Source organism: Stigmatopora nigra, chromosome 17 (assembly GCF_051989575.1).
Source record: "Stigmatopora nigra isolate UIUO_SnigA chromosome 17, RoL_Snig_1.1, whole genome shotgun sequence".
NCBI lineage: Eukaryota > Metazoa > Chordata > Actinopteri > Syngnathiformes > Syngnathidae > Stigmatopora > Stigmatopora nigra.
Genome location: NC_135524.1, coordinates 2,823,186 through 2,845,648, shown reverse-complemented (window position 1 = coordinate 2,845,648; position 22,463 = coordinate 2,823,186). Strand labels below are relative to the sequence as shown.

At 44.5% G+C, this 22,463-nt stretch overlaps 4 protein-coding genes and 2 long non-coding RNA genes across 6 annotated transcripts; 4 read left to right on the top strand and 2 right to left on the bottom strand.

Annotated features, from left to right (window-relative positions):
* Positions 1-11: 11 nt before the first annotated feature.
* On the bottom strand, positions 12-8,806 carry jmy (junction mediating and regulatory protein, p53 cofactor). The gene is made up of 10 exons (XM_077737026.1): positions 7,727-8,806; positions 4,525-4,698; positions 3,300-3,450; positions 3,022-3,191; positions 2,764-2,929; positions 2,427-2,629; positions 2,280-2,348; positions 2,130-2,219; positions 1,600-2,053; positions 12-1,096 (listed from the first exon to the last, which is right to left on the bottom strand). The coding sequence occupies exons 1-10, from the start codon at positions 8,435-8,437 to the stop codon at positions 786-788; spliced, it is 2,499 nt and encodes an 832-aa protein (XP_077593152.1). The 5' UTR covers positions 8,438-8,806; the 3' UTR covers positions 12-785.
* Positions 8,286-10,540, top strand: LOC144210391 (uncharacterized). The gene is made up of 4 exons (XR_013329368.1): positions 8,286-8,785; positions 9,218-9,360; positions 9,542-9,710; positions 9,766-10,540. It is a non-coding gene; the product is annotated as an uncharacterized LOC144210391 (long non-coding RNA).
* Positions 9,195-12,138, bottom strand: bhmt (betaine-homocysteine methyltransferase). Its single transcript, XM_077737034.1, has 8 exons — positions 12,097-12,138; positions 11,535-11,667; positions 11,274-11,386; positions 10,639-10,830; positions 10,395-10,542; positions 10,137-10,319; positions 9,751-9,979; positions 9,195-9,692 (listed from the first exon to the last, which is right to left on the bottom strand). Exons 1-8 carry the CDS (start codon positions 12,118-12,120, stop codon positions 9,512-9,514), a joined length of 1,203 nt encoding a protein of 400 aa, XP_077593160.1. The 5' UTR covers positions 12,121-12,138; the 3' UTR covers positions 9,195-9,511.
* Positions 10,622-11,428, top strand: LOC144210390 (uncharacterized). The gene is made up of 3 exons (XR_013329367.1): positions 10,622-10,731; positions 10,801-10,891; positions 11,307-11,428. It is a non-coding gene; the product is annotated as an uncharacterized LOC144210390 (long non-coding RNA).
* Positions 12,139-12,729: 591 nt separating the features above from the next.
* Positions 12,730-17,652, top strand: dmgdh (dimethylglycine dehydrogenase). Its single transcript, XM_077737025.1, has 15 exons — positions 12,730-12,972; positions 13,218-13,386; positions 13,462-13,560; positions 13,651-13,815; positions 13,896-14,100; positions 14,716-14,964; positions 15,026-15,224; positions 15,280-15,449; positions 15,573-15,726; positions 15,792-15,957; positions 16,090-16,220; positions 16,575-16,792; positions 16,883-17,040; positions 17,108-17,302; positions 17,440-17,652. The coding sequence occupies exons 1-15, from the start codon at positions 12,848-12,850 to the stop codon at positions 17,650-17,652; spliced, it is 2,616 nt and encodes an 871-aa protein (XP_077593151.1). The 5' UTR covers positions 12,730-12,847.
* Positions 17,653-18,332: 680 nt separating this feature from the next.
* Positions 18,333-22,242, top strand: arsb (arylsulfatase B). The gene is made up of 9 exons (XM_077737032.1): positions 18,333-18,815; positions 19,041-19,227; positions 19,309-19,499; positions 19,574-19,781; positions 20,035-20,278; positions 20,361-20,431; positions 20,951-21,067; positions 21,339-21,613; positions 21,798-22,242. The coding sequence occupies exons 1-8, from the start codon at positions 18,540-18,542 to the stop codon at positions 21,596-21,598; spliced, it is 1,554 nt and encodes a 517-aa protein (XP_077593158.1). The 5' UTR covers positions 18,333-18,539; the 3' UTR covers positions 21,599-21,613; positions 21,798-22,242.
* The last annotated feature ends 221 nt before the right edge of the window (positions 22,243-22,463 follow it).

The following is a 22,463-nucleotide window of genomic DNA, read 5'->3' as shown; positions in this document are numbered from 1 at the left end:
ATCGATAGGCATAAAAATGTTTATTTTCAATTGAAAGAAAGCAAGGACAACATTTAAAAAAAATCATACAAATCTTTTTGTAAAATCTGAAGCATCAATAAATACTTGAATACACGGAGGCATGCAGATATAGTTTTTGGTGCGCGTTCGTTAACACGTGGCTTCTCGTTATTGCACATCTGCTGTGAGGTCCGAGTAAAAACTGTCAAACTTCAAAATACAAACCATCACAAAACAGACGACTACCATTGCAGACCCAAACATAAAAAAAAAACACCTAGCAACATCTCCATAAAACAAAGTGTGGTTACATAAAAAAAAAAATCAGGAGTTAAACATAGTGGAATTGAGACATGATAAAGTTGGCTTTTTTCTCATTTCAAGGTTTTTTTCATAAATTGATATCCTCACTCTTATCTCAAATTTTTTTGCAACGCCTCACTGTAAGATAATGCTTATCTTGAACCTTAAATCACAATAATTGAAACAATGCAAGCCATCCCATTAAAAGAAATGGATTTTATATCTATTGCTATAATGGCAGTGAATGATGAGTTCATCAAAAAAAAAAACATTACAATTTCTTAATATAAAGATTCTGGAGAAAATCAAACATTTAAAATCACACACTCCAAAAATAGCAACACTTCCTCGATGGTAAATGTAAAAAAAAATACACGAGTGGTAAACGTGTGGCGATCCTGGGTTAAAAAACAGTCTTGGGATAGAAAAAAAGTTTTGTATGTTTTTGTCTGTTGTTTTTAGATTGCACTAAAAAATCCCATTTAGTTCTCCCAGTCAGCACAGGGCAAACCCTCATCCTCCGACTCGGAGTCGGGCGACGCCTCCTTGATCCTGCGCAGGGCCTCGTGGATGCTCCGCGTCAGGGCGTCGGCCGAATGTGACGAGCGGTCGGCTCGTCGGGGTCGCTCGGGAAGGGTTCGCACCTGCCGGAGACGTACGCCCTGCCGGATTTGGGCTAGGATGTTGTCTGCTTCGTCGTCCGGGTCGGGGCCCAGTACGCGCAGTTCAGCTTTCCGTAGGTGGAAGCTGCCACGTTTAAGGGATGCCAGGACCTCATCCATTGGAGAACTCGCTGTGCAAACATTGTGTTGGGTGTTAGGAAGCCATTTTGCAAGGGTACAGTATATTTGAAATTTTAAGGTAATTGTTTTGAGTAGTAGTAGTACAAATGATTGAGTTCAATTTCACAGCAGAAGGATAAAAAGTGATTGGATGTCTATAGACTGAAATGACTGAAATCTGCATAAAACTAAAAAAATAGAAACTAAAAATGATGACTCATTTTCATGTTTTCTCCAAATATTCTTAAGTGACCTATTTTTGCTTTAAAAAATGAATTATATTTATTACATTCAGACATAATGGTAATACAATTAAGTTTAAATGCTAGTCATAAAAACGAATTCTATTCAGTTCAACCATGGCTGAATTTTGGGGAGTGTCAATGAATTATAATTGGCAACCACTAATGGCAATTACACTGGAAATGACTGGAAATTACCATCAATGACAGCCAGTGTCTTAAATGTCAGATATGTAACGAATTACATTCCTCTAATGTATTTGCAGTCTCACCTCTCCTAAACTGCGTGGCATCCTCAGCCGTCTTTTTCAGCTTCTTCCTTGCCGTCAGCAGCTGGCTGCTGTCAAAGAAGCGAGGCGAAAACGCAGCCAGGGGCAGCGAGGCGGGCCCGGACTCTCGCTCCAACGCCGGACGCGGCTCCACGCTCATGGAAGGCGGAGGAGGGAGCGGAGGCGGGGGCGGCGGTGGAGGCGGAGGGGCGCCTCCGCTGCCCAAGGTGACCACAGATGCCGGCAAGGACAGAAACGGAGGAGGAGAGTCCAACCGGATGGCGGGTAAGGATTCACGGCCGTCTTCCAGGGGGGGCAGCGAGAGATGCGGCAGGTCCGAGATCACGCCATCGGTCTGGACGCCCGCCGCTTGCGTGCATGGGGGTTGTCCCGCTCGCCGCCTCGGCTGAAACGGCTTCACCCGACTGGACCTCAGGGTCACGTGACCGGGATAACGCTGGGGATGGAAGAGCATGGATGAAGACTTTGACGCAGGTTAAAAAATTGTCGTCCTATTTTTTAAGTCTTTTTACCTGATTGAGGCTACGAAGGCGCTCCAGGGTTCGCTGCCTCTCCTGACTGACTCTAGCATTCCGTTCCGTTTCTTCTTCTTCAGTTTCCCGCTGAAATAACATTCACGTCAGATCGAGAGCAAAAAAAGTGTTATGAGAGCTTGTATATACCTGCAAATTGTAAGCCGGGACACCATGGCGATCTTCCAGCTTCTGTTTGTGATTGGAGATGCAGATTTCCTATTAAAGTGGGGGAAAAAATCAATAGTATTGAGTACAATGCTACCAATTGGTGTATTTTCTGATCAGCTAAGTCACCTTCTTGTTTTTGAGGTAGACTCTCTTGGTGGTGATGCGCCCTCGGCGAGCCTCCAGCTGCCGAGTCCTTTGACGCAAGACCCCTAGTTCGTCCTCATCCCGCTGGGGAGGTGCAGGAGTGGGACCACCGGCCTGCTCTTCCGCCCCCTTCATGGCATCGGGGCTTTCAAAGGCATCGTAGTACACCACCTCGTCTTGCCTCTCTGGTAGCAAATGAAAAAACTCTACTTTCTGACCAATGATGTTGAACTTGGCAAAAAGTATTTGGATAAATTTGTCCATTTGAAAGTGACAAATTGCTTCTAATTTTTCAGTTGTGATATGGTCGTCCTCCCACCTGTGATCTGCCTACGAAGACTTTGCAATTGCGCACTGAGCAACGTCTCTTCACAGCGTAGAACCTCGGCCTGGATGTCATACAGTTGCAGCTGGAGTTCATAATACAGCGCCTCCAGGTGGTCCAGGTGCTGCATGGCGTCCTCGCCTCCCTGAAGGCTCCGCATCTGCGAGGGAGAGGTGAGGTATTTGTCTCATTTTAAAAAAACTTGGGATGCTAATTTAAAACATGGAGGTTTTCAGAGTAGGATATTAGCACCTCCTCTTTGAGAGCGTGTTTCCTCTGCTCAAGACAGATTTCCTTGGCTCGCATTAGCTGAAGCGTTTCTTTGGAGACTGCATATTGTAGCAACTCCATCCGCTCCACTGCCGCCCCCCACGCCGACTTGCCCAACCTCCTTTGGTCGGCGCGCATACGCTCGTAGAGCGCTGAAATACAAGTGTACAAAAACTAGAGTTCAAAGAAGGTCAAACTTATTTGTTTTTCTGCTTTCCTCAGATTTGACTTGGTCTCAATCCCCACAAATGCCGGTTTACCTTTCTGTGCTCGATTGGTGGTTTCAAAGAACTTGACGGTCAAGTCCTGGATGGCGAGGACGGCGGAATGTGCCTTTTTCTGCCATTCCTCGTCCTCCTTTCTGAGGGCATCCACCCGGCGAGGACCCAGCCGCTCCGTCTCCAGCGAGATCTGCTCACAAGGGAAAAAAGGCCAGGTAGGAGTCAAATGGGTGTAATACACATTGAGTCCAGCAGACGGCGACAAATCTTAAAGTGCATATGCACTTCTGTTTCTAAATTTTGTATTAGTAACTACTATATATATTTCTTATTATCCTTATTGTTTTTGTGTAACATTATCAAACGTGTATATATTAAAATCTAAAGGTAAGGAATTAACTTAAAATGTACATTCTGAGGTAAATTAGTGAGTGGCCTGCAATAATTTAAAAAAAAATCATTCATGCAAGAAAGTAAAAACTAACATTATAATTTCCTAAACATATTTTTGCAGTATTTATTGGAAATGTATGTCTTGTTCTTTCACCAGGGTTCAATAATTTAGCCCAGCCTTACAACATGTTTGTAGTAGTAGTAGTAGCAATAGCAGTAGTACTAACCCATTAGCAGTTAATGACAGAATATAAAATAAATGTTCAATGGTTTTCCTAGGATAAAAATTTTACTAGTAAGACACACTGATGTGCATTCAAGAGAAAAATGTTCACAGATGAACCTCCTACCAAGTTCTAAATGTAAAGCAGATGCGTATAAGTACAGTCTGTGCTCTACCCAACAAGTGTGTGTGTGTGTGTGTGCACGTGAGATACTAAAGTTGCTATGAAGTTTGGAACAAGTTGAGGGGAGGGACTGGGGGAGATTACATCAGTGACCAGAAACGTGTGAACTTTCTAAAGTCTAAACCATGAGAACACAAAGATGTTTCTGTATATTGTAGCCACAATCAAGTGGGAGCTTTTTTATTGTATTCTTCATTTTCTGGTTAACATTCAGATCATATATATACATATATTAACTCATTTTTTCTGGGACTTTTCCTCCCTCACCTTTTATTATACTGTCAATTGGTGTTAAATTAATCTCCCAGATTCCAATAGTGAGATACGTCTACAACTAATGCCAATAATTACATTGAGGGTATTTCTGTTTTGCTTCAGAATAGATTAGTTAACCGCAGCTACAACTAAATCCCAAAACAGATGGCCTTTGAATCCGTGTGTGTATGTGTGTTTGTGTGTGTCACCTTAATCTGCTGCCGCCTGAGCATAGCCAGTTCCCTCATGTCCCGAAAGGGCTGGAGTAGATAGTGGTAGAGCTCTGTGGCAGCTTCCAGCATCTGGACATATGCCTCGTCCTCCTCCTCGTAGATCTGCAGAAGTTCCACCATGCAGTCTGAGGCCCGGTGCTTGTCCAAGACCTAAGAACCAAAAAAAAAAAAACATTTTTTTTAGTATAGCCGCAGCTCTAAGTACTGTACATGCTACATCATATTAAAATTAAACTACTTTCAGATGCACTACAAATTCTATGAGTGCAAAGTTCCCTTCTCCTTGGCTGGGATAGGCTCCAGCACCCCCCACAACCTATTGACAAAATATTTGTTGTGGTAGTTAGAGCAATTACAGGTATATTATATTAAAAACAAAACATTTATTGACCCAAAATGGATCGTATCTGAAACATAGCCATTCACAGCCAATTTAATGTGTTAAATAACTAACATGTCAAGTCAAAGTGTGCATTTAAAGTTTGTTGCTGTGTTTTTCTAATTATTACACAGGCCAATTTTAGTCAAAAGACGAGCCCGACTAAATTTTACGAAACCAACGAAAGCTTTTACTGAACACAACTATTCAACTCGATTCTAAAAGCTCCAGGCCAGCCATTCCCTTTAATCCCAGATTAGCAAGGGTGGGATTTATGACTGGAATTGGAGGGATTTTTTTTTCTCCCCCAAATTCAGCCAGTTTGTGCGTGTTATCGTCATAACGAAAAAGAATATGAAAATGTACGCATGCATTAGAAAGGTGGATGAGAGGCGCTTTTATGAGCAGCAGGCCAGTCCACCGGCCTGCCGGGTGGCCGGCTGGGCTCAAACAGTCGAGCATTCAGGCGAGCTAAACACTGCTCCTACTGTTTAGGGCCTTGCACCGTCTCCTTGGCAACCACTCACCGAGACAGGCGGGAGGACTCTCACTTTGTGTCCAAAGCTACTGTCACTATCTATGAAAATACATCAATACATCCATTGGTCAGGTAACTTCATGTAACACAACACCTCAATTAGCCTATTTTTTAGATGTGCCTTTTCATAAAAACAACAACAATAAAAAACAATGACTTTCTTTCAAACTTGTTTTTTCAGATACTCTGATAAGTTTTAAGGGTTTGCACAATCGATGTGACTAGGTAAGATTGTGACCCCAAATAAAAAAAACATCAATTTGGCTCTATAGGTTCATAAGAACTCAGACAGGAATATTTTTATATAATATATGTCTGAGCTTTGTCTATTTTGTGCATTTCAGGTTTTCTGCAGACTCTGATGTGCTCAATATAGCAGCAACAGGATGGCGTCTAATTACAGGACCACGTTATGGCGGCCACAGTGGGAGAGAAAAAGGAAAAAAAAAAGTTATCCAGGACCCACTCTACCAGTTTGCTGAGAACCGGAGTCTCTGCTCTGTCTGGCCCGGGCACTTTTTTGCCCTTTGGAAACAACACACCCTGTTTGCCAGGTTAGTTTCAACAGCTGATGTTCAAGACAATATGCCACCTGGCAGGGTTTCTACTTGTTGCTAGGCAGAATAGACAGCACTTCAACACTTTTGCCCCAAACCATGAAATCCAATCATTCTTAACCAAAAAAAAAAAAACATATTTTATTAGCATGTAAATGATAAATATGTTGAACAGTAAAGTTTCCCATTTGTTATTTAATTTTACCTACTTCAAAAAATAATATAGTATTTTACAGCGTACAAGTCGGACTTGCCATAGAATTCATGACATTACATTCATGGTTTTTGGTTTGTGAACCACAAAAAACAGTGTTGGCCTCGGGTTTAACAATATCTCGTCTGATCCGTGGTTAATATTTGACACGTAAAGTCAAGTGTTTGCCTTGGGGATGTCACACGGCGATCATCGCAAACAAGTGCGTCTGAGATTTCAGGTGGCGTCATGAGATTGTCAACTTGAATTGGCAACCCATAATATTTCCTCACGGAAATGCAACCAAAAAATAACTCTGACGCTTGTATCATTAGCAACTGTAAGTAACATTTTAGACTAAATGGAAGTGATTGTCCATTGAATTGAAGCCTGTCATTGTGTGAACACTCACCATTGTACTGTCACCAAAGTGTAATTTATACCCCTAGAAAAACAGATAAATAACACATCTCTGTAGATGACGCGTGTCATATGACTTGGATTTCAGATCAGCACACCTTTTAAGCAGAAGAAAAGGTTAGGGCTTGATTCTTTGCTAGTTATGTCGATAGCGAGAAAACAAATAGCACCATGATGCAAGTTTCCGTGCATCACTTGAACAGACAATAGCTGTGTTTGTGTATGCAGTTTTTTTAATAAGGGGATAAAAAAAGAAACTTTAAAACAAACTTGTTCCAATGCTAAGATCAGAAACTCAGTCTGCTCAGTGCTTAAATTGTACACCCAAAAAAAGTAATCTGTCAGTCCAGATAAGTTTAATACATATGTAAGTACTCCCAAGTGAAGATTACAAAAAGGAGTATTTTGTTAGTAGTACTAATATTAACTTTCCAGGAAAGAGGGAGTTGTTGCGTTTTGGGTGGTTTCCTGGGAGGATGCTAACAGCTGCTGTAACTGAAGCTTTAATTGTTGTCTTTTGTACCCGGTAACACCCTTCCAACGGCAGCCCGATGCGTAGCGCCACGGCCCGATCGGGTTACAAGTGTAGGGAAGTGTGGCAACAGATGGGAGGCCACGGCACGTGGGGGGATGATGGGGCGGTGGGATAAATAAAGGAAGAGGAGGGGATTTAGGGACTATTGGAAAAAGCTCTATTGGGAATTGATGCTGGCGCCCTCCAAAAACAATAACCACATGACTAAATGTCCTAAAACAGAGTCACTTTAAAACAGGAAATGGAGAGAGGAGACAAAGGACGAGGACATTGTGTGGCAGAAGTATTCTGTCTACTCAAAAAACATAAATTAATCCAACTCATAGGAAGTTGGAATTTTCCATGAATTAAAGGACATGGTCAAGCTAGGTTTTAGTTGTCACACACATAATTTGACTGTTATTCTTTGTGCATTAGCTGACTAGTTTTCCCATAGACATTCTGGTCAATAAAGTTACTAGAAATGATAAATTGATCTAGAAAAGGTCAGCTGAGGTCACAAAACAAAAAAATGTAAATACTGTTGTGGTGAATGTTGATGATGTGCTCTGCTCACCTCCTGCAGGTGTCTTTTGGCTCTATCCAAGCCATCCTCGTAGCCTTTCCTCCTCAACTCCCCGAGACTCTCGTAGTACTCCTCCGTGTCGTCGCTGTCTGTGAAGAGCACCTGCGAGAAGATCTTCCAGCCACATGTATCCAGGGCATGGAGCAGGTAGACCTGGAGCTGGTAACACAACGCCTCCATCTCCCGTTCCGACGACGTGGCCGTGGCACCGAAGAAAAGCGACCACACGCCGGATGGCTCCTCGGGGAACTCTGGGAGGCAGGTCTCCAACTCGCCATTGACGGCACACAGCTGGAGGTGAATTGAGCGGAGCTCCTGGGAGGAGAAGAGGCCAGCCCAGCTAAAGTCCTGGCGGCCGGAGGCATCTGATTCCTCGTCGGGGGACGTCGTCGTCTCCGTGTCAATCACTTTGGGCAACGCCAAATCCCAACTCTCAACTTTTCCCTTGGCCTGAACTTTGGGTGAGTGATCGCCGTCCCCCTGGGGCTGCCAGTCCTCTACGACCGGGCACCAGTCCAGAAGTGGATCCTGGAAGGAGGTCCGCTTTTGTACAGTCCGGTTGTGGCAGGTTACAGCAAACTTTCCTTCTATGTCATTCCAGGCCACGATGAAGGCAAATTTATGCCTCTCCTTCTCATCGAAGGCCTTGGGCCGCACGGACACCCATCCGGATTCCAAGTTGTCCTCCATGGCGAAGGACATGTCAAAAGGCCAGGCGCTTGGGAGGGGGAGGGGTGTTTACCAGGCCGTCGATTCTTTCTGCTAATGCTAACTCGCCACAAAAAGTACAATTAGACAGGGACCAGGCAGCCGATTAGCACCGATCGTGCGGCCGAAACAAAGGTTCCCGACTCGATGCCCCGGACGAGCTGCCGAGTAACGGCGGCCAGGAAGGAAGACGGGCCCGGGCGAGGCAGATCCAGTCGGCTGTCATGACTCGGATCAGTCGGCAGTGTTCATCCGAACCTCGGCGCTTTTCTTTTGTTGTGTCCGCAGCCGACGAGGACGACGTCGACGTATGAGCTCAGCTCAGCTCCAACTCAGTCACGTGTGAGTTTGTGTTTACAAGCCGAGCGCGTTCCCGACAAATCCGGGGGAGGGGTTGCTGCGTTCAAAGACTAGTTTAAAAAATGGGACATATGGCTAGTCTGGGGAAAAACATCACATTACTAATTCAGGGGGTCCAAATCTTTTGTATTTTTTGAATGTGAAGCTTAAGAATGACTCCTTTCAAACATTGTCAACTGCTCAATTCGGCAGTGCATGTCATTTAACTACAATTGAGCGCGTGCATGTGAAATCCGGAGAACTGCTGCATTCATGAAGCCAAATCAAAACACCATTACATTTTCAGCAAGTATAGTTTAATTGATCCCAATCAGGTATAATTTCACACAATAATCCAGTAAATGTTATCATTCGACGTTTTTGTAAATGAATATGTTTGTTGAAGCTCACGTGTGTGCATTTGTTCTTTTGTAGTCGCTGTCTACGCGCACGAGGAGCAATAACATCTGCACGTGGGAAAATCCATGACGTCATGACGCCGACGTGATTTTGGAAGAGAACAATAACAATGTTGAAAACACGAAGTAAACTAAGGCGTGCAGTTCCAATTTCTCCAAGTGAGTGTGAACATTTGTTTTAAAAACGCTTTCTATACGAAGTGGCTCGAAATGATGTGCATTGACATGAAAAAATCACAAAATGTGAAAATCAATGTTTTGCACACATTTAATGGCAATGTTATCAAAATAAGACTGACTGTTTTTTTTCTCACTGGCCTTTGTCGGCCTTCTGGAACAGAACTTGGAGCTGCTCCTTGGTGGTGGCTTCCACCTGCTGCATGAGGTCTTCATGACCTTTGGTGACCCCCCAGCCGTCTGGCGTGGAGATGGAGGGACATTGTGGGCGACCGGATGCCGGCTTCAGCTTCTCCCAATAATCTCGGCGGGCCCTGACACCAAAGTTGTAGGTAAGTTGACGTCGGGGCTGCAATCCATCCATTGCCTTACCTGGCCCTGCACCAGGGCTTGGTGTGCATCTCCAGGCCGGCGCCCCACAGGCCGTGCTTGTCGGAGCCGGCCGGGAGGAAGCCACGCTCGGGCGCCAGCTCTTCAGCCAGGGCGCGTACGTGGTAGGGCTCAAAGCCGCAGCAGCCGCCGATGTAGCGGATCCCGGCCGCGTACGCTTCTCGGGCGTACTTGTGCATGTCCCAGCGTGTCAGGATTCTGGGCTCCAGGCCTGGGTCGGTCAGGGGTGAAAGATTGTCAAGATGCACCAAAAACGTAAGTAGCACTTCAATTAACTTAAAAAAAACTCAGTTTTTGTAAGAAATAATATTTTTTCCATCCAAAACTTATTCTCATAACAATGCAATGTCTGGCAGTTGGCTTCTTACAAAAGGGGAACTCAGGTAGGTCGATGAATCCCTGTTTGTTGCAGTCAGGCGTGTGGAAGGCCAGCGGTTGACTCATGTAGTGCGCCTTAAGCCCCGCCTTCTCCACACCTGCCTTCATCATGGCCACCGTGCGCACGCAGGTGGCAGGGTCAAAGTGGCAGTTGACGCCCACAATGTCCGCACCTGGAAAATCAACACTCAAAAAGCGCACTCCACTTTTTGACCTGTTTTATTTCTTTTTTTTTTAAATACACATACCAGCTTTGACGAGGCGGACGGCGCAGTCTCCGGGGGTAACGCCGTTCAGGTCCCCCTCGGGTCCAATGCACATGGTGGCCGCCACTGGCTTACCTGAGGTTTTCAGGACCTGGACTGCCCACTCAGCCTCTTCCACATGCTCAAAATACTGCAAAAAAATAATTACAATTAAATGGGATTTATATTGTGAATGAAACGGATTTTTTTTCATATTAATTTTGCAAGGTAAAAACTGCTTCCAAACCTCTGCAATCAGGAAATCCACATTCTTACTGATGAAAACCTCCATCTGCTTCTTGAAGATGGCCTGGACGTCATCTTTGCTCTTGCAGCTGAGGTACGAGGGTGTCTGGGACACGCCCCCTGCCACCAGGGCGTCGCCTTCATCGGCCACTTGTCTCGCCAGGTCGCACGCCGCTTCGTTAATTTGCTGCCCCTGGAGGCAGGAAAGAAAGAGCGGGATTGGCTTGATCTGGCACCCCCGAAGCCAGCTGGCGGTAAGTTGAGCCACCGCACCCACAGAGATGGAGGTCATGTGTAAGGGCAACTATTTTCGCACAGGAATTTAAACTCATCAATATGAAGCAGTGATGCCCAGATCACACATTTTTGCCTGATTTTACCTCGGAAATGTGTACAAAAAAAATGCACATTCCTATGTGTATTATTATTGTCATATAAATTGAGTCATAAGTAGAACCCATTTTTTTTTCAAATGTGTTGTCCAAAACAAAGATTGCACATTTTTTAAAAATATTTAGTTTCACATAAGTGAATTCATATAAAAACAAAAATAAGCTAACCATCCAATATGTCACATTGAGGTATATTTATTACATATATATAAAAAAATATTTTGCAGTATACTACCACCCTTACAGTAAAGCGCTGATTATGGCCTCTGTTCCCCAGCTTGTCGTCACTGGCGTAGAAGGTAAACGTCTGCATGACGTTGGATCCCGCCCTGAGGAACTCCCTGTGCAGCTGCCGCACTGAAAGCACACCAAATATCATTGGAGACTTAGCCTCACTTAGCTAAGGTACTCCATTCAACACATTTGAAATTGACCATGTTTAACTCGCTAGTTGCCATTGACCGTGATAAACGTCCAATCCATTTAAGCCAAAAACGGCGAATACCTGCTTCAGGATGCTCGGAGGCAGCTTCAGGGGTCCACGGCCCGGCTTTGACGTAGCCCCGCTTCTCCAGAGCGAAGACAAAACCACCATCGCCGATGACCACCTCACCGGCGTCCAGTCGCTCCAGGACACCCTGTATAACAAGGTCAGAAGTACTCTATACTACTTGTTTTTTTTAACACATCTTGATAATACCTCATTAAAATATAGTATCATTTTTATTTGGTATTTTCTCAAATAACTTTCTCATCAACATATATTCACTGTTTTGTATAAAGAAAACTCATTTAAGAAAATACCATGTTTATTTAAAAAAATCCAATATGTATGCCTTTAACTATTTATTTATCTATTCACATAATGTGAAGTACTAAATTTGCAAAGTTGTGAAAATTGTAAATACTAGATGTATTCTTATTTTATTTTTTTTAGAAACATGCAAATTAGCTATTCATTCTGAATTGTCAGTAATACAATGAAGCATTTGCACTTCATTTATTTGATGAGGTCGTGTCAGGACACAAGTAAGGCAAAAGTTCATGCGGGATTCATGTTCTCATACCTTCTTTTTCCCTGCTGGCGCCATGGTTCCTCTTTGCCTTGTCAGAGCTGGGGAGGGGCCTTCTTTAGTCCAGCATGGAGCTTTTATACCCTCCCATTGGGGCGTGGGGCACAGGGTCGCTTTTAGAACACTCGGCCTCACTCGCTCATCATGTATCAGCTTTCTTCAAGTCGCATGAGGCTTTTCACAATAAGCTCAAAATCACAGCGTGCATCTATCTATATTTGGCCTTTTTGCACTCAAATTAATTTGTATTTTTGCTATATTGATTTGACACAGGTTTCGAACTTGCAAAGACATTTTTTTAACCCATAATTGACATACAATTGAAATATAAGTGCTGCTTGCATGTTTTTGCTATAAAAAAATAACAATTATAAATAATTTTTAATGCATTGAATGGATTTGTGAAATTTAAAAAAAAAACAATATTATATGATACTTTTATTTTATGATTTTATGAAATTGAATCAGGTTTGAATTCTTTCAAAATGGGCCTCAGTCAACAACAAGATGAAGTCGAGTATTATTTTAAAGGGGATAAGTGTGTGAAAAAATCTAATTTATAAAATATATTTTTTTCCAGTATTAACTGACCTACATTAGAGTGCGAGCAAACGAGTTTAAGTTACGTCCTGAAACGCCCGGCGACCCGTGGGGGGTGGTCCAGAGTCCACTGGTTGCCTTAGCGAGGCATTTATAACTTGGCCGTCCGCGACTCCAGCTGCTGACTTTGCTGGCTTTTGGAGTCATGTCTGCTAGTGTGTTCAAGCTGGGCAAGGTACGCCTGCCGTCCGCGAGACATTTGGGCCCACTCGCTCTTCTTCGGGCGACACGGACATTCGGCTGCACCACAACAAAACGGCAAGAGCAAAGGTAAGGGGGGACTGGACTCTACACTCAATGTGAAGCAAGAAATTCCTTAGAAATATTTTTTTTTCAAGCCATTTAAGTCTTTATATTTTGTAATTTGTTTCAAATCAGTCCTATTTTTTAATGTACTCATGCAATCCTCCAATGCTCTAAATGTAGATTGGACGTCAATGGCACTTAAATGTAAATTCAAACATCAGGGTTTGCATGACAATAATTTTCTCCAATTGACGCCATTTCGCCTCCAGTGACGCATCTTCCGTTTTGGGCAAACGATGGAAAGACACAGCCGAGACGGTGGTCATCGGAGGGGGTTGCGTTGGTGCCAGCATTACCTACCACCTAGCCAAAAGCGGCATGAAGGATGTAGTGCTGCTGGAGAAGTCAGAACTCACCGCCGGATCCACTTGGCATGCGGTACATCTCATACCAGGGAAAGACGCTGCTCCAACCAGCCAAAACTTCACTTGTACCTTTTCTTTTCCACCCTAGGCTGGCTTAACAACATATTACCATCCTGGTATCAACCTGAAAAAAGTCCACTATGACAGTATTAAATTATACGAGCAGCTGGAAGCAGAGACCGGGCAGGTGAGTTCCTCAAGTCTGAAATGTCAGTCTGGAGGTAAAAGTCCAATCCACGGTTAAAAACCTGCACCCATTTTCTTCCCCTGCACTCAGGCGGTGGGCTTCCACCAGCCAGGCAGCGTCCGGATTGCCTCCACCGCTGCCCGCGTTGACGAGATGAGGTACCAGATGACTCGGACCCACTGGCATGTAACGGAGCAGTACATGATCGAGCCTGAGAAGATCCTGGAGTTGTTTCCTCTCCTCAACATGGACAAGGTAGAGTCAATACAGTCCATTGCTTTTCTCAGGGTACTATGGTGTCCTCCCACATCCCCAAAACTGGCCTTCTGTTTCAGGTCTTGGCTGGACTCTACACACCAGGAGATGGCCACATTGACCCGTACTCTCTGACCATGGCCTTGGCAGCGGGTGCTCGCATGTATGGCGCCCAAATTTACAACCCGGCCCCAGTTGTGGAACTCACACCCACATCTGACGGGAAATGGGACGTACGGACGCCCCACGGCACCATCAGAGCCAATCGTCTCGTCAATGCCACAGGTTTGAACCCATTTCTTAATCCATGTTGTGTTCAATGGAAATAGGAAACTTAAAATCCAGATCTGAAATCTAAATATTCTACATTAAATAAATCAGATATTCAAGTCACAAAAACCTGAACAATGTAGAGCAACAAGTTTCAAGTCGGACGAGGCCTGACATGTTTTTAGGTCGTATTCAATAAAAAACTGTTACCTAACATTTAGAACTTTGCACACATAGGCCCTACATGATGAGGTCAGGGAAAACCAGCTTAAACTGGGTCCAAGCAGCACCTGGTAGGGAATCTATCACGCCATGTTTGTTTTTAAGCAGGCATTTTTTTTAACTTACTTGCTAACATAACACAACACGTTGTCCAATAATTGACAGAGTAAACCAAACTATCAGACACAAGGCTAAAATAAGATTGTTTTTATACGAGCTAGAGTGAGTCCTTAATTCAGTGTGTTTCTCCCTTTTGCTTTGGAAAAAAAAATCTCAAGGCGCACTAAACAGTCTCAAATTATTTTTCATTTAAGTTTTATTGACAGAAATCCAATTGACACAAAAAATAATTAGTATTTTTTTACTCCCAATGTTACTTCACTGTCAAAGTTAATAATTGATTTTCAGGTTTCTGGGCCCGTGAAGTGGGCAAATTAATTGGCTTTGAACATCCCACTATCCCGGTCCACCACCAGTATGTCGTCACGGCGACCGTTCCGGAAGTGAAAGCCCTGAAAAAGGAGCTGGCGGTCATCCGAGACCTAGAAGCCTCTTACTACCTGCGCCAAGAAAGAGATGGCCTCCTGTTTGGGCCCTACGAAAAGATGGACAAGATGGTGCTGCAAGACTCTTGGGTTCGAGACGGCGTACCCCCAGGTGTGTGTTCTCCTACCCTCAGTTGGGCGACCATATGTAAACATTGCGTCCACCATTGCAGGTTTCGGCAAAGAGCTATTTGAATCAGATCTGGATCGGATCATGGAGCACGTGGAGATGGCCATGGAGATGGTACCTGTGCTAAAGAAAGCTGACATCATCAACATTGTGTCCGGCCCCATCACATACACCCCCGACCTGCTGCCCATGGTCGGACCCCATCAAGGGGTTCCCAACTACTGGACGGCCATTGGATTCGGGTGAGTTCCTGAAAAGAAAGCTAGGCTTTGGAAAACTTCTCCCTCTTGTGCTCAGATATGGAGTCATCCATGCTGGTGGCGTTGGCAAGTTCCTGAGCGACTGGATTACAAACGGCGAGCCTCCTTACGACCTGATTGAGTGCGACCCCAACCGTTATGCCAAGTGGGTCGACGTGCCTTTCCTCTGTGCCAAAGCCAGAGAATCCTATGGCTTTAATAACGTGGGTAAGAAATTAGCATCGTTTTGGGGTCTTCCGGATCATTATTAGGGCTCTCCTTGTTGATTATGGGCTATTTTGGGGGTAAGAACAGATTGTAATGATGTCATCAACCTTCTCATCTCTCTAGTCGGCTACCCCAAGGAAGAGCGCTTCGCCGGACGACCGACCTGCCGGAAGAGTGGAGTTTACGATCTCCTCCGGGACAAAGCCTCCATGGGCTTCCATTCCGGTTGGGAACAACCGCATTGGTTCTACAAACCGGGAGATGACATTGGATACAAGTAAGATGTCAAGGAACTCCGATTCAATTCAAGAACATGCTAATTTTCTTCACTTTCTTCACCAGGCCCAGTTTCAGGCGCACCAACTGGTTTGGGCCAGCCGGTCGAGAGTGCAAATTGGTGATGGAAAATGTGGGGGTCATAGACCTGACCCCTTTCGGCAAGTTCACTGTGGGAGGCAAAGACTCGCTCAAGTTACTGGACCGCCTATTTGCTAACAACATGCCCAAGGCCAGTTCTCTCAAACGTTATTCTTCACAAGCATTTTTTTAAATCCCCATTGGAAATAATTATAAATGGGGATGTTTTGGTGGGAAACATTGTGTGTTTTTAATTTTTCTCATCTTTTTCTTCTGGTTGTAGGTGGGCCAAACCAACATCAGCCATATGTTGACACCCACTGGAAAAGTCTATGCCGAGGTCACAATCACCCAGTTAACACCAGGAGAGTTTTTGCTCATTACTGGCTCAGGATCGGAGCTTCATGACCTCAGGTAAAACAGTTTATGTATTTATTTTTCTCGTTTCTGTGGATCACGTTTTTTTTTTTGATGAGTATAAAAGTTGGAATACATGTATTGATGGGATATAAAACTCCCATGAACTATGGAAACCTAAAAGCGGATTAGCAGCTGCTTGTCCAACTATGGTTGCCACCAGCATGTCATAAATCAAAATGTCCAATTGGAATTTTTCAAACCAGATCAGTTTTATGTATTGCCCTCTCGTGGCGGTAGGGTCAAACAGCTACATAGCAAGCCCAGCTTTTCATTGGCTGAAAAACATTCTTTTCATTTGCCAATATCCCAAAAAGGTAATAGGATGTTTCCGTTTTCTTTGTTCGACAGGTGGATCGAAAGGGAAGCAGCCTTGGGCGGCTATGAGGTTGACATCGCCAATGTGACGGAGGAAATGGGTGTGCTGGGAGTTGCTGGGCCAAATTCCCGGAAAGTCCTACAAAAGCTCACCCAAGAAGACATGAGCCATTCGGCCTTTAAATTTCTCCAGTGCAAGCAGATTCAGTTGGCCGGCATTTCGCTACGGGCCATCAGGATCTCCTACACAGGTCAAGGAGTTTTGCATTGTGTTTTTTTGTGTAACATTGTTTGTGTTGTGGTAATTCACATTTTTGCTGACCTGGTCCCTTTTTCCACAGGCGAATTGGGATGGGAGTTGTACATTGAGCAGAAAGACATGGCAACAGTGTACCAGGCCATAATGGAAGCAGGAAAAGAGGAAGGCATTGACAACTTTGGCACATATGCCATGGCTTCCCTCCGCCTGGAGAAGGGCTTCAGGGGATGGGGTGCTGAGGTGCAAACACTAATGCATCATTTCATGAATAATTGAAGTGGAAATATAGATTTTTTTGTCTTTATAGATGAACTGTGACACCAACCCATTGGAAGCAGGTTTAGATTATTTCATTAAACTCAACAAGTCGGCCGATTTCATCGGTAAGGCGGCGCTTCAGGAGATAAAAGCCAAGGGCCTGGATAGGAAATTGTCCTACTTGGCGGTGGAGACGGACGATATTGACCCTGAGGGCAATGAGACGGTGTGGCAAAACGGCAAGGTTAGCAAATGGGTTGCAAATATCCTCCATAGTGCTCCTTTGTAGTCTGTAAGCCTAAAAAACTATACTGGGGGGGGGGGGGGGGGTATATTTTTTGCGGCTTTTTGGAACTTGCTAATTTTGTTTGGTTCATGCAGGTGGTGGGCAATACCACATCAGGAGCCTACAGCTACAGCGCCCAGCACAGCCTGGCGTTTGCCTACCTCCCTATAGGCTTGACCTCAGTGGGTCAAAAGGTCGAGGTGGAGTTGCTGGGGAAGAAATACCCGGCCACAGTCATCCAGGAGCCCCTGATGCTTACAGAACCCACCCGGACGCGCCTGCAGAACAAAGCCAAAAGCAAAGCTTAGGAAAATCCCCTTTTGAACATGGAGGATATGTCCATCCTTAAAATTGACATGAACCACAATGTCTTCAATCATCAGAATATAGCGGTTTACCTTTAGTTTGGTATAACTTTGCAAATAATTTGTACATTTTTTGTAATTAAATAATATAATGCACAAGAATACCTTTAGAAATAAATTAGACAAAATAGATATATTTTAATGGAATTCCTAGTATTGGTGTTGTAATTTTTTTATTAATCAGACACAAAACAACTCGGGGAATGTCAAATAATTTAATTTATGTTTGTGTATGTGTGTACAGGGAAGTGCAGGTATTTATACGTTTCTGTGAGCGATAGATGATAGTTTGTCTAAAGTTTTGCATTAGGAACCGGTACAAGTGCGGCCTCTGCAGAGCCTGAGCAACACTGAACACAACACATCATTTTTTTGACCAAGCAGTTTATTTACTTAATCTCTTCGTAAACATTGTTCATACAAAAATAAACTGTTTAAAAATACATGGTAATAGAGCACTCTATAACTATTAGATCATAAACCCTAATGTTGTGCTTTTGGAATGGCTCTGACTCAAAATGGCCAACGTGTGACGACGCTTCTCCACATTTTATTTATGGTTCCACTTCTTTATCACGTGTAGTCGGAACCACTACCGCTTTCTTCACGTGACATTTAAAGTCACCTGATTGGCTGATGAGCCGACTGCAGTGTTTTCAATAGTGATGGCAACATCCCACTAATGCCAGTGGACAGTTTCCGCTTTTTAACAGCAAAATGGGTCTATTCGCTCTAAGAAGTTGTCACGCGAGACTTTTCTCTCCTTCATTTATGTGTCCTTTTCCCTTCTAGACACAAAGTGGGCTTTGCTCTTTACTTGCTGGCGTCCAATGGAGTCAACTTTCGCGTTGCCCATGGCACATAGGCATCACTTCTTCGCCTTGCTGTTGATCATCTTTTCCCCGGGGATCTCCGGCTCTCGACAGCCGCATATCGTGTTCATTCTGGCGGACGATTTGGGCTGGTATGACGTCGGCTATCACGGCTCGGAGATCGCGACGCCGAACTTGGACAAGCTGTCATCAGGAGGTGTCCGCCTGGAGAACTACTACGTCCAGCCCCTGTGCACCCCTTCGAGGAACCAGCTCATGACTGGGCGGTACCAGGTGAGATTGTGACCCACTTCAATATATACTGCCATACGCCATATCCCACCCAATAGGTTACCAAGATGCTAGAAAATGTGATTAAAAAATATGGCTTTAAGAATTTTAGAGGTCAAGGACTGAACCTGTCAATTACAAGAATAATGCATGATAAAAGATATTAAAATCTGTCAGATGGAAAATTGAACATGATGATTTTATGTCACTCATTTTTAACATTGGCAGATCCACACAGGCATGCAGCATCAGATCATCTGGCCTTGCCAGCCCTACTGCGTCCCTCTGGATGAGGTCCTGCTTCCACAACTGCTTTCCCAGGTGGGCTATGCCACGCACATGGTGGGCAAGTGGCACCTGGGCATGTACAAGAAGGACTGCCTACCCACGCGCCGCGGCTTTGACTCCTACTTTGGTTTGTATGATCCAGCTCTTTGGGGGCTTTATTTGTGAAATATTGGCACTCTTTAACCCAGACAACCACTATGCATCAAAGGCTACCTGACGGGCAGTGAGGACTACTACACTCACGTGCGCTGTGGCCACATCGCCACGCTCAACCTGAGCCGCTGCTCGTTGGACCTCCGCGAGGAGGAAGCACCCGCCCCGGAATACAAAGGCCGTTACTCCACCGAGCTTTTCAGCCAGAGAGCCGTCCAGATCATTGCCAAGCACGACCCAAAAAAGGTGACCCGGCTTACCGCACTAGTTTATTTTAATAAATGATAATCATGATGATTGTATATATGCTTGTGTTTCAGCCTCTTTTCCTGTATGTGGCGCTGCAAGCCGTTCACGCCCCCCTGCAGGTACCCGACCGCTACGTGGCACCCTATGCGTTCATCCGAGACCCCCAGCGTCGGGCGTACGCTGGCATGGTGGGGGCCATGGACGAGGCGGTGGGCAACATTAGCATGGCCTTGCGGGAAGCCGGACTTTGGGAAAATGGTGTCCTGGTGTTTTCCACAGGTACTCCAACATTTTTTATTTTCAGGTAACTAGGTTTTTTTTTATTATTATTAGTTTCTAGTTCATGGGCAAACTGTGGCCCGCGGGCCACATATGGCCCATTAGGCTTTTTAATCCGGCCCGCCAACGTTGTCCAAGTTTTGTTTCCCCCCCAAGATGGCGCCATCACGCAGAAGCCAGTGGCAGTAGCTCTGTCCACTCTAATGTTTTTCTTGTTGTACTGCAAAAAAAGCATATGTGACATTTTTGACAGATAACGGTGGTCAGACGCTCTACGGCGGCAGCAACTGGCCCTTGCGAGGGAGAAAGTGGTCGCTGTGGGAGGGCGGAGTCCGTGGCGTGGGATTTGTCACCGGGGCGCTCGTCAGCTGGCCGGGCAGGACCAGCCGGGAGCTGGTGCACATCTCTGATTGGCTACCCACCCTGGTGGGCTTGGCCGGGGGCCACCTCAACACCACCAAGCCTTTGGATGGATTCGACGTGTGGAACACCATCAGGTGGGGATGCCGAATCGTTAGCCAAGGGGAAGGGAAACTTTTTGATACAAAAGTCTCTTTTGAATATGTTGTTATTTTCCAGTCAAGGATTTGCCTCACCCAGGCTGGAACTGCTGCACAACATTGACCCAATGTACGTGGACGTCGCCCCGTGTAAGTCATTTTATGTCCAATCACACGTGAATGTGGCCGCCATTGTGAATCCAACAATGGTTTTAATCCGCAGTAGTTTCAATGTTTGGCTATGTTGCTAACTGCTAAAAACAAATTGAACCATTGCTTGACTGTGAAAGGAATGGAAATTTCACCCCGTGATTTTTCCCAAAGTGCTTTAGAGTGATTGCTTAACTGACTCAAACTTAACCAAATGTTCTTCTCTAAGCCTTTTTGTCTCATTGACGTCAATCCAAGTTCAATCCATTAAAAAGCAAGTGGCGTCTCTCCCCCAAGGAATGCCGATAAGACGGAAACTACGTTCTTGAAGGCGTCATCAGTCAACGTCGTTTACATGTCAACTTCTTGACATCCGATCCCCCACGCGTTTCTGGGTGCGTCTTGTGCGCGTTTAGGCTTCAAGCTCTTCCAGGAAACGACTTTGGTGACCACTTGGCTCCATTATCCAGGCTTAATTCGATCATTCTTGTCTAAAAATGCTTACTGTTTTGCTTCCAGGTCCCCAATGGAAGCATAGGAACGACACCAGCAAAGATGTCTTCCGCTCTGGTTTTAACGTCTCCATCCACGCTGCTATTCGGTCGTCAAACTGGAAGCTGCTCACTGGATATCCAGGTGTGCAATTGACCCATCAAAACTATGACACATTACCTGCAATATTCGAGGGATTACTGTAAACTGTTTTTTTATTATTATTATTTTTTAAATTTAACCCTTACACCACATTAATTTAACTCACTGGCTGCCATTGATGGAGCCAGACATCCAATCTTGGGAGTCGAGATTGGAAGTCTAGCTTTGTTTCTTGCTGTTTCGTGAGTTATTACAAAATATTATTATTTTTTTATTATTTGTTAGTAAGCCTTGTTCCTTCATTGCGGCATAGGTTGCCCCGTTTGGTTCCCACGACCTGATCGCAACGGCTCATCTCCACGCCGGGATGAGTCGCTGAAGTCCATCATGCTATTTGATGTGGAAAAAGACCCCGAGGAGAGGAACGAGGTTTCGGCCAGTCACCCCGCTGTGGTGGACCGTCTTCTGGCCCGGTTGTACCACCACCAGCAAAGCGCCCTGCCAGTCCACTTCCCCGACGAGGATCCGCGCTGTGACCCGGGGCCCGATGGGGCCTGGGGGCCTTGGGCCTAGATGACTTGGAAAAAGGTTGGAGATTCATAGAGCTTTAAGCCATAAATTTAGACTGTTGTCATGAGCACTAATATACATTATAAAGTTTAATCCAACCATGTCATTTTTAATCATTATCCAAAACATTGTTAGATCGTATCGTCATGAGAATGTTTGATTTATAGCCTGGATTAATGTTGTTTTTTTTCTTTTTATTCAGATTGGCAGCCGCACAGACACGTTGCTCTCGAGCCGCATGCAGCAGTTAACTCCTTGGTTGCCATTGACTTTTGAAATGCCAGCATTTTTGCACAATGGCATGCATTACTCAGATTCAACTTTGTGCTCAAGGGCTTTATTTGTGATTGGCGGCTGAGGAATTTGCCACGCTGTTCCACTCAGAAGAATCATTTGCAAAGAGGAATCTAAGCAGGAGAAGCTAATTTTCTCTGGACGTATATGTTCTTTGAACTTTGACTCTTGTGGCATTTGAACTCGCCAAGGAAGACCCCCGCTTTGCTTTATCACCTTCCCCCTTTCCATAGTGACCTTTGACCCGCAGTGTCAACATGAGGAGTCCGACAAAAATGTCTCTAGAAACCCTAGGGAAAAGAAATTTGACCCTTTTAGAAATTTGCATTAAAGAAGCTTTCTTTTGGACTAGATATTTGTGTTTTTTCTTAAGCAAATTTCAGACATTTTGTTTTTCAATTTAAAGTTAGTACTATGGAAAAATTGGTACTTAACAAGTCTGTATTTCTGTTTCTATTCTTTTAAATGTTGTTTGTTTTTTAAGATTGCTGTAATTTATAAGTGAAACAATAATGATAATAACTAATCATGTTTTTTTTATTTTTTTTATTTAATGACCAAAATCGTTTCTTTC

What these genes read in the sequence shown, in the direction of transcription:
- jmy (XM_077737026.1), bottom strand. Translation starts at nt 8,437, where the DNA reads ATGTCCTTCGCCATGGAGGACAACTTGGAATCCGGATGGGTGTCCGTG. An exon ending in CACCAATCGAGCACAGAAAG is followed by an intron (nt 3,192 to 3,299) that starts GTAAACCGGCAT and finishes CTTGTATTTCAG; the next exon opens with CGCTCTACGAGCGTATGCGC. An exon ending in TGCCACGCAGTTTAGGAGAG is followed by an intron (nt 1,097 to 1,599) that starts GTGAGACTGCAA and finishes ATGTTTGCACAG; the next exon opens with CGAGTTCTCCAATGGATGAG.
- bhmt (XM_077737034.1), bottom strand. Translation starts at nt 12,120, where the DNA reads ATGGCGCCAGCAGGGAAAAAGAAG. An exon ending in CGCCAGCAGGGAAAAAGAAG is followed by an intron (nt 11,668 to 12,096) that starts GTATGAGAACAT and finishes CTTGTTATACAG; the next exon opens with GGTGTCCTGGAGCGACTGGA. An exon ending in GCCATAATCAGCGCTTTACT is followed by an intron (nt 10,831 to 11,273) that starts GTAAGGGTGGTA and finishes TCCTGCCTCCAG; the next exon opens with GGGCAGCAAATTAACGAAGC.
- dmgdh (XM_077737025.1), top strand. Translation starts at nt 12,848, where the DNA reads ATGTCTGCTAGTGTGTTCAAGCTGGGCAAGGTACGCCTGCCGTCCGCG. An exon ending in CTATGGCTTTAATAACGTGG is followed by an intron (nt 15,450 to 15,572) that starts GTAAGAAATTAG and finishes TCATCTCTCTAG; the next exon opens with TCGGCTACCCCAAGGAAGAG. An exon ending in GGAGATGACATTGGATACAA is followed by an intron (nt 15,727 to 15,791) that starts GTAAGATGTCAA and finishes TTTCTTCACCAG; the next exon opens with GCCCAGTTTCAGGCGCACCA.
- arsb (XM_077737032.1), top strand. Translation starts at nt 18,540, where the DNA reads ATGGAGTCAACTTTCGCGTTGCCCATGGCACATAGGCATCACTTCTTC. An exon ending in CGGCTTTGACTCCTACTTTG is followed by an intron (nt 19,228 to 19,308) that starts GTTTGTATGATC and finishes TATGCATCAAAG; the next exon opens with GCTACCTGACGGGCAGTGAG. An exon ending in GACGTGTGGAACACCATCAG is followed by an intron (nt 20,279 to 20,360) that starts GTGGGGATGCCG and finishes GTTATTTTCCAG; the next exon opens with TCAAGGATTTGCCTCACCCA.